General features: G+C 35.3%; 1 protein-coding gene across 1 annotated transcript; it reads left to right on the plus strand.

The window, feature by feature from the left end:
• Positions 1 to 5,851: 5,851 nt before the first annotated feature.
• LOC102583608 (uncharacterized) lies at positions 5,852 to 7,235 on the plus strand. Its single transcript, XM_006365483.2, has 2 exons — positions 5,852 to 6,736; positions 7,018 to 7,235. The coding sequence occupies exons 1-2, from the start codon at positions 5,986 to 5,988 to the stop codon at positions 7,053 to 7,055; spliced, it is 789 nt and encodes a 262-aa protein (XP_006365545.1). The 5' UTR covers positions 5,852 to 5,985; the 3' UTR covers positions 7,056 to 7,235.
• The last annotated feature ends 2,966 nt before the right edge of the window (positions 7,236 to 10,201 follow it).

Raw genomic sequence — 10,201 nt, forward strand, 5'->3', positions numbered from 1 at the left:
CCCCTCTTCTGCTTGTATTTGCTTGTTAACCTGTTCAACAATATTGTTTGGCCAGCTTGGTGATTGATTGGAGGTATTCAATGTCTATTTGTTGTCCTTAGAGTTAAAAATTGCAGCTTCAATTTGGGTCATTTAAGTTTCTGCTAATTGTCTAATATTTTGAGGCTTAGAAATCAAATTTCCAGCATGTTGTTTTGTTGGTTAAATCGCAGTAATCTCATTTGTTTCTTTTAGTTCACAAAGATTCTTAAACATAGAATACATGGTCCATGATTTGCAAAATGAGTCGTCTTCTAAATTGTATAATTTGTTTCTTTTCCTTTAATTTTTGATCCACAAAGTAATGTTTGGCAGTGATTCATGACTTAGTATGATTTTAACCTTTGGTCGATTTTGTCTAGTTTCACTTATTCCCAATATTTGTTAATATAATTCTGGGATGTTGACTTATACGAGTGCTAATTTTTTGTTCTCATTTTGCTACATGTGAACCCGTATGGAGTCCGAGTTGGACCCAAATTCATTCGCCTATGCATTTCAAAATGGGCCATAAAGTCCCCAAATCCTCTTTGTCCCTCGAGTCAGCCCCCCATTGCAAATCGTGAAGCGGATGAACAGGTTGAAAGCAACAAATAATGCTGAAAATCGGATTTACAGACCCCGAAAAGTCCGAAAAGGGTTGTATACTTGTTGTATACAGTAGTATACACTAGTATACATGGAGAATATTAATATATAGGTCCAAAATTTAAAATACAGGTGCTGGAGTTTGTAGTAGGCTGTATACATTCGGTATACAACCCAATATACACAAAATGGGCCGAGATACAACAGTATACATCTAATGTATACCAGATTTTTTTAGATTTAGGATAGGATTTGGGCCCAAGGGCCCAAAATTAATATTTCCCCTCTTATCATTTCTATCATGTTGTTTGACTAACTTTGTTTATCTTATGGTATAATTTAATTAAATTCCCAAAGATAGTCATTTCATTTCTTTTATATATATATATATATATATATATATTCAAATCAAAATATTTATATTTTATACTTAGTTTTATTTTTATTCTTAATCTTGTCACTTAATTTATCCCCCTTTAGGAATGATCCCCTTTAGTTTATTTCCCTTCTAGAATATATCTAATTAGAAAAATAATAGTGATAAATAAATAAAATAAGTAAATAAGAAATGAATGAGTCTCTTTTCAATTAATAAAATTTTAAAGTTATCTGAAAAGTCATTTTAGTCAAATCGCCAGTCAATCGCAACTTAGCGGGCATATTTGGGTCCTAACACCTTCTCGGAATGTACATTGAACTTCGAACCCTTTTTGTTATCAATTAATTTTTATCTGTTTAAGTCTTTTCAAAACCTTGAATTTTTTTTTTTGATTTTTACTAAAAATTAATTGGCCACTCTGTTTCATTTGGAAATTCGATTTCTCTTAAATCATAAGTTTAATCAATTTTTTGAAAACTTAGTCATTTTTCTTTTATTTATATTTTCGAGTAAAACATTAGTTAAATAACAGAATTAATGTCGCAACAAATTATTTGAAATTCGCGCGTAACGGTAAATTCGTTTGAAAGGATTTGTTCCTTTCGAAAAGTCGTTACTTTTCCCAAAAGACACAACGTTCTGAAAAAAAAAGGGTCTGAATAGACGCGTTCCTTGCTGCTAATAGCTATAAATAAGAGGTCATTTTTGTTTTTCAAATACTGAAAAAAATTTCCTCTCTGCATACATTTTCTTACATAAACAAAATTGTCAATCGACTGAGCCTGTGTGTGCTCTTGTTGCTATTCTTGCGTTCGCTAAAGTTATTGAAGTTTGAGATACCGCTACTTCTTTAACAGGTTAATCCATTTTATCTTGGGAGGAATTAATCTGGAACTTTGGGTATAGTGAGGGGATTAAATTTCTTATGGAAACACAGTGGTTTCTGTGGACTCGGATTAAAAACATTATGTCTATTTCATCTTTTTTTTATTTCTGTATTTTTTACCAACCTGAATATAGGAGATAACAGTGACCAGGTTTGATAGTAATCATGTAATGACCTACATGGTTGTTATGTATTTTTGAACTGATCGTATTTCAAATTTAACATATTTTGTAGCTTTAATTATGTTTTTTTTATCACTTATAGGTATGACTAGTGTGATTTATCGAGGTGATGTTAAAAGTTTGATTAATTGATTATCTGAAATGAAAATTATTTATTTTATTTTAAAAAAAAGAGTATTGTTTGTGATGTGTATTATTATAAAAGACACAGAGAGAGTTGTATTCCATTGGTAACCCTGTGGGTTGTGGAAATTCCAACAATAGACGCGGAGTTAAAGGTTATGCATGTAATTATAGATAAGGTTATAGATTTATAGAGATACATATACAAGAAGTGCTTTTATTACATTGAGAATACAACACATACGTACATATAACTGTGGTTTTGCTACAAAATTCTACTAAGAGTAAAACCAGGACTTACATGTGTAGGTAGCATAATTAACTAATTTCTACATAAAAAGTTGCACCAACTAGTAAGCCATGGGCATTTGGTGTCTCTTAAAATAATTAGGGAGATGTATTACATCATGCAACTGAGTTGCCTCGTAGCTATTTAAAACCTCCACCGGTGGTGTTGGAGCAGTGATCATAGCTTCTCTTCCAGTCGGGGGAATCATTCGGTAAACAAGAGATTCCAGTAAAATGTAGCGATAGTTGCAGCTCTGCTGTGGCTCCGCGGTGATTGGAGGTCTATTAATCCTCTTTTGATGCAAAGGCCGATGGGGTAATTTCCTTTATAGATAAGAAAGGCTGGTCAAGTCTCTTGGGTTTCTTATAAATACATGTCAGACTTATTTTAGCATAATTTTGTACTTTTTAAATTATGATCATTTTCATAATTATAACTTATTACTTTGCAATATTTGTTTCACTGATTTTATGTGATTTCATTATTATTATTTTTTTGTCTATTTTAGTGTTATCACACATCTCAAAGTTTGTGTTATTTTCATAAGAAACACCTTAGATAATTTTATTTTGTTATAACTAAAGAAATATTTGAAGCACACAAGTTAATAATATGTTTGTATGAATACTTCATCAGAAAAAATCTAAAAAAACCCAAAAGATCCAGAAAAATACGAATTTTATTAGTTTGATTCCGGCACAAATGATTTGGTTGATATTTGAATAACCTCAACCAATCTTGTTCATGTCCACCCCTATTTGGAAGTAAAATAATATACAAAGTAATTAAATAACATATTTTTCGACACCCTTGACATAATAGGTTGTTGTAGCTCAATGGTTTTAGACTTTTTTAATGGGTTTCAAACAGCTTGAATGAGTAAGTCGTTGCGTGCTCGAATCTTATCTCACTAGCAACAATTTTTTCCTTTTTTCAACAGACCTTTTATTGTGCAATTTCTAACTTCGTGAAATTCCTGGCTCTGCCACAGCTCACATTACACCCACAAACACAACTCACCCCTACACCCATATACTACATACTACACAGCAGGTCATAGAGGAAAAACAAAAAGAAGAAAAATGATCCTTAACACACACTACACATATGTACAAAAAACAACATAAACAATAAAAACATTTTTAAAAAATTCCTTCTAACTACTACACTAAAACAATCAGCACCAAAAAAGAAAAACCTTACTCTCCAATACAACACATACAATACACATCTTCTATTCCTTCAACAACCTGCACAATACTCCCTCCAATCACGTATCCTCTGAAAAGGAAAAAAAAATCAGCAAACAATTCACATTTCGCATACTAGATCATCAATTTTGTCTACACACACACAACCCATTCATCTTAATAATATTCTCCAAGCCCCACAAATTTCTAAGAATTTACTTAGTGTTGCTAAATTAACTCGTGATAACAATGTCTACATGGAATTTCATCCTTATGTTTGTTATGTGAAGGATTCATAGGGCAGGAAACTGCTTCGAGGAACACTTGATGATGACCTTTATCGTCTTCAACCTCCTGCATCGCCTCATTCTCGATCTTCCCCGCCTTCAGTATTTCTTGGTGAACGTACTTCTCTTGTTGGTTGGCACCGTCGACTGGCTCATCCAAATGAAGATCTACTTCGGTGGCTTGTGTCTAACTTTAGGCTATCTATTTCTAGTTCTGAATTTCCTACTGTTTGTGACCCTTATCAACTAGGAAAGAGTAGACGCTTACCCTTTTCTCATTCTTATGTTTCTAGCAGTAGTCCTTTTCAATTAATTTATTCCGATGTTTGGGGACCTTCACCCGTTTCTTCTATTAACGGATCTTCAAACTTTGTTTTATTCATTGATGATTTCACCAAATTTATTTGGATATATTTCATGTCACATAAATCACAAGTCTTTCCACTATCACTCAATTTAAGGCTTTAATTGAAACGCAGTGTGGAACTAAAATAAAATCAGTCCAAACTGATTGGGGAGGTGAGTACCGAAATGTATCATCTTTTTTACAAAATCATGGTATTCATCATTGAATCTCTTGTCCTTATACTCCTCAACAAAATGGTGCATCGGAACGCCAAAATCGAATTATAATTGAAAAAGGACTCGCTCTTCTTTCTCACGCTTCTCTTCCTTTCCAATTTTGGGAGCATGCTTTTCACACTGCTACATACTTATTCAATATTACCATATCTTCATCGTTGCCTTACAAATCGCCATAACAATTACTTTACAAAAGTTCTCCTGATTATGGTTTTCTTAAAAGTTTTGGTTGCCTTTGTTATCCCATTCTTCGACCCTACAATCATCACAAAGTTGGTTTTTGATCTCTTCCTTGTGTCTTTATCGGGTATAGTTCTCATCATAAAGGTTACCTCTGTTATCATGTTGCATCCTCTCGAATCTATATTACTTGCCACGTTGTATTTGATGAAAATACTTTCCCATATTCCTCCATGTTGCCGATCCCAAAATCCTCTTGTCCCTCGTCTCATTCTAGCAACACATCTTTCTCTTTACTTGATCAAGCTTCCTAACAAGTGCGTTCACATTCTCCTACATACTCTATCGCTCCAAGGTCATTATCAAATATTCCAGTTGCATCATCTATGCCTTCATCTGAGCAACCTAATCATACAAACACGCCCTCTATTGTACCCCCTCCGGCTCCTCCACAAATAGAGGATGTACCATCCACTGACCCACCTGAGCATCTACCACCATCTACTGATTTCTCTTACCCGACCACAAATCCTTCCTATTTTCGCCCCTCGGACACCTCTCGCCATTATATGGTTGTTCGAAGAAAAACCAATTCCCTAAAACCAAAAGCTCTTATTGTTAGCATGATAGACAACTAAATGATTGTATATATTAATGTAATTATATAGTGATATAAATTAGCATGATCATATACATTTGTTATAGAATCATATGAATAAATATTGTGATAGAATAGCTGATTTGGAGGGATAGCAAGGCAGATTTAGAGGGATTCAATGGCAGATTTGTATAGATAGAATAACTGATCTTTAGGGATAGGAATGGAAAATCTTTAGGGATGTGTAATCTTTATTTTCTCTATATAATGGAAAGACTCTCTCACTTTGAGAGGAATTCAGCTGAAAATTGACAATGGTATTAGAGCCTTCTCTTGGTTGTCTTGTTTCATAAAGTCATTTGTGGTTCCTTTTAAATTTTTTTTGAAAATCTTGGTTTTTGGCTACCTCATGGGAATTTTGTTCTTGGTCATTCTAGTTGCTTTCTTGAGTGTTTGTAGTTTTATAGCTATTCAAAAGCATGAATTCACATCACTTTGAATCCTTCAGTGTTTGTTTCACTTGAAAAAATTATTCTTCTTGGGAGTTTCAATTTCAGTTGTTTGTCACCGGCAAAGAACTATGGGGCCATATAGATGGAAGCGATCCTGCTCCTACTGATGCAACAAAGCTAGGTGAATGGAAGATTAAAGATGCTCGGGTGATGACATGGATTCTAGGGTCAATTGACCCTCTTATTGTTCTTAATCTCAGGCCGTACAAGACATCTAAGGCCATGTGGGATTACTTACAAAAGGTTTACAACCAAGATAATAGCGCAAGACGCTTTCAGTTGGAGTATGAAATTGCTAATTACTCTCAAGGAGGTCTTTCTGTTCAGGATTATTTTTCTGGATTTCAAAACTTATGGGCTGAATTTACAGATATTGTCTATGCCAAAATACCTACTGAATCCCTATCAGTGATTCAGGCAGTTCATGAGCAAAGCAAGCGAGACCAATTTTTGATGAAATTACGCTCCGACTTTGAGAGTGTTCGCTCTAACTTGATGAATCGTGACCCGTCTCCCTCTTTGGATGTTTGCTTTAGGGAATTACTTCGTGAAGAGCAACGTCTTGTCACACAAAATGCTTTTAAGAAAGAAAATGATGTCACTGTTGCATTTGCTGCTCAAGGTAAAGGAAAGGGCAGGGATATGAGTAGAACTCAATGCTACAGTTGCAAGGAATATGGTCATATTGCTAGCAATTGTAGCAAGAAGTTCTGTAATTATTGTAAACAACAAGGACACATTATCAAAGAGTGTCCCACGCGCCCTCAAAATCGTAGGATCAATGCTTTTCAAGCTAGGATAAATGGTTCCACTGATGATAACTCATCTTCAGGACAAGTTCTTACTCCTGAAATGGTACAACAAATGATCGTGTCAGCCTTTTCAGCATTGGGATTACAAGGTAATGATGTTACATCTAATTTTTGGATTGTTGATTCAGGCGCTTCCAATCATATGACCAACTCAACGAGCATCCTAAAAAATGTTCGTAAGTATCAAGGTCCATCACAAATACAGATTCCCAATGGTAGTAATTTATCCATTACCAAGATTGGGGACATTACTCCAACTTTCAAGAATGTTTTTGTTTCACCAAAGCTCTCAACTAGTCTTATTTCAGTTGGACAATTGGTAGATAACAATTGTGATGTGAATTTTTCTCGTAATGGTTGTCTTGTGCAGGATCAGGTGTCGGGGACGATAATCGCGAAGGGGCCTAAAGTTGGACGATTGTTTCCTATACACTTTTCCATTCCTCCTGTTCTATCTTTTGCTTGTACTTCTACTGCTAGTAAAACTGAGGTTTGGCATAAGCATCTAGGACATCCAAATTCTGTTGTGTTGTCTCATTTATCAAATTCTGGTTTATTGGGAAATAAAAATAAATTTTCAGTTGCTTCCATTGATTGTTCTACTTGTAAATTAGGCAAAAGTAAAACTCTTCCTTTTCCTAATTTTGGTAGTCGTGCTATAAAGTGTTTTGATGTCATTCATAGTGATGTTTGGGGCATTTCACCAATTATTTCTCATGCTCATTTCAAATACTTTGTGACATTCATAGATGATTATAGTCGGTTTACATGGGTGTATTTTCTTCGATCCAAAGCTGAGGTATTTTCCATGTTTAAGACATTTTTGGCTTACATTGAGACTCAATTTTCTACATGCATCAAATTATTAAGATCTGATTCTGGTGGAGAATATATGTCTTATGAATTCAAAAAATTCTTGCTTGACAAAGGGATTGTCTCACAACACTCTTGCCCATATACACCACAACAAAATGGAGTTGCTGAACGAAAAAATCGGCATCTTTTAGATGTCACTCGTACTTTATTATTTGAGTCGTCTGTACCATCTAAATATTGGGTGGAAGCTTTGTCTACTGCTATCTATTTAATTAATAGATTGCCATCTAAAGTGCTAAATCTTGAGTCTCCATATTTTCGTCTTTATCACCAAAATCCTAACTATAGTGATTTTCATACATTTGGTTGTGTTTGTTTTGTGCATTTTCCTCCTTCGCAACGCAATAAACTTTCTGTACAATGTACTAAATGTGCTTTTATGGGTTATAGTACTTCACAAAAAGGTTTTATTTGTTATGATCCATGTTCTCACAAATTTCGTATTTCTAGAAATGTTGTTTTCTTTGAGAATCAGTATTTCTTTCCTACAATTGTAGATTCATCTTCTGTTTCTCCTCTTCTTCCTATTTTTGAGGATTTATCATCTTCTTTTAAAGGTTCAAACCTGGATTTGTGTATGAACGACGTCGGCCAACTTTACCCCATCCCGAAACAGATCCGCCACCTGAGACTGCTCCACAACCAGAATCTGAGATTTCTTCAAGGTCTGCTCCTCTTGAGCCTCCTCGGCGATCTACTAGAGTGTCTCAAACTCCTAAACGGTATGGTTTTTCTTCTACTTTATCCACCATCTCTATTCCAACAGGTTACTCACAAGCCTCCAAGCTTGAATGTTGGCATGGAGGAAGAACTTTTGGCTCTTAAAGAAAATGACACATGGGACATTGTTTCATGTCCTTCAAATGTCTGCCCAATTGGATGGAAATGGGTTTATTCAGTCAAACTTCATTCTGATGGAACTCTTGATCGGTACAAAGCTCGATTGGTTGTTCTTGGTAACAGACAAGAGTATGGGGTGGACTATGAGGAGACTTTTGCACCCGTAGCCAAAATGACTACGGTGCGAACTATTATTGCCATTGCTGCTTCACAAAACTGGTCTTTGTATCAAATGGATGTCAAAAATGCTTTTCTCCATGGTGATCTTAAAGAAGATATTTATATGAAACCTCCACCTGGTTTGTTCTCATCGCCTACATCAGATGTATGCAAGTTGAAGCGGTCTTTGTATGGATTAAAACAAGCTCCAAGAGCTTGGTTTGATAAATTCCGGTCTACTTTGCTACAATTTTCTTTTGAGCAGAGCAAATATGACTCATCTTTGTTTCTTCGGAAAACATCTACAGGTTGTGTTCTTCTTTTGGTGTATGTAGATGACATTATTATCACAGGAACTGATTCTTCATTAATCACTATCCTCCAACAGCAGCTTAAAGATTCTTTTCATATGAAAGATCTTGGTACTCTTACTTATTTTTTGGGTTTGGAAGTTCATAATGTTGCTTCAGGTGTATTTCTAAACCAACACAAATATACTCAGGATCTGATTTCTTTGGCTGGTCTTCAAGTTTTCTCCTCCGTAGATACTCCACTGGAATTGAATGTGAAGTATCGATGTAAGGAAGGCGATCTTCTTCCTGATCCAACTATAATTCGACAATTAGTTGGGAGTCTAAATTACCTTACTATTATTCGGCCTGATATCTCTTTTGCAGTTCAACAAGTTAGTCAATTTATGCAAGCTCCCCGTCATCTCCACTTGGTGGCTATTCGTCGCATCATTCGGTACCTTCTAGGAACATCTACTCGTGGATTGTTCTTTCCAAGTGGTTCTCCTATTCGTCTTAATTGCTTTAGTGATTCTGATTGGGTGGGATGTCCTGATACTCGTCGTTCAGTCTCTGGTTGGTGCATGTTTCTTGGAGAGTCATTGATATCTTGGAAGAGTAAAAAGCAAGATAGTGTGTCAAAATCTTCAACAGAGGCTGAATATCGATCTATGTCTACTGCTTGCTCCGACGTTGTATGGCTTCGTGGATTACTTGCTGAGATTGGATTTCCCCAATCTCATCCTACTCCTCTCCACGCTGACAATACACGTGCTATTCATATTGCTACTAATCCAGTTTTTCATGAGAGGACCAAACACATTGAAGTGGATTGTCATTATATACGAGAAGCTGTAGATAAATGAGTCACTACTCTTCCACATGTGTCCAGTGATCATCAAATAGCTGATGTATTTACAAAATCCATGGCACGGCAACGCCATCAGTTTCTAGTAGGCAAATTGATGCTTCTTGATCCACCAGCATCAATTTGAGGGGGGATGTTAGCATGATAGACAACTAAATGATTGTATATATTAATGTAATTATATAGTGATATAAATTAGCATGATCATATACATTTGTTGTAGAATCATATGAATAAATATTGTGATAGAATAGCTGATTTGGAGGGATAACAAGGCAGATTTAGAGGGATTCAATGGCAGATTTGTATAGATAGAATAGCTGATCTTTAGGGATAGGAATGGCGGATCTTTAGGGATGTGTAATCTTTATTTTCTCTATATAATGGAAAGACTCTCTCACTTTGAGAGGAATTCAGCTGAAAATTGACACTTATAACATCTCGCCATTCTCTACCTCCTGATCCCTATTACATACCAGAACCTACAACTTATCATCAAGCCTCCAAATATCCTGAGTGGC

This window comes from Solanum tuberosum, unplaced genomic scaffold, assembly GCF_000226075.1.
Source record: "Solanum tuberosum cultivar DM 1-3 516 R44 unplaced genomic scaffold, SolTub_3.0 scf00554, whole genome shotgun sequence".
In the NCBI taxonomy this organism is placed as follows: Eukaryota; Viridiplantae; Streptophyta; class Magnoliopsida; order Solanales; family Solanaceae; genus Solanum; species Solanum tuberosum.

What these genes read in the sequence shown, in the direction of transcription:
- LOC102583608 (XM_006365483.2), top strand. Translation starts at nt 5,986, where the DNA reads ATGACATGGATTCTAGGGTCAATTGACCCTCTTATTGTTCTTAATCTC. An exon ending in TTCAGCATTGGGATTACAAG is followed by an intron (nt 6,737 to 7,017) that starts GTAATGATGTTA and finishes TGTCTTGTGCAG; the next exon opens with GATCAGGTGTCGGGGACGAT.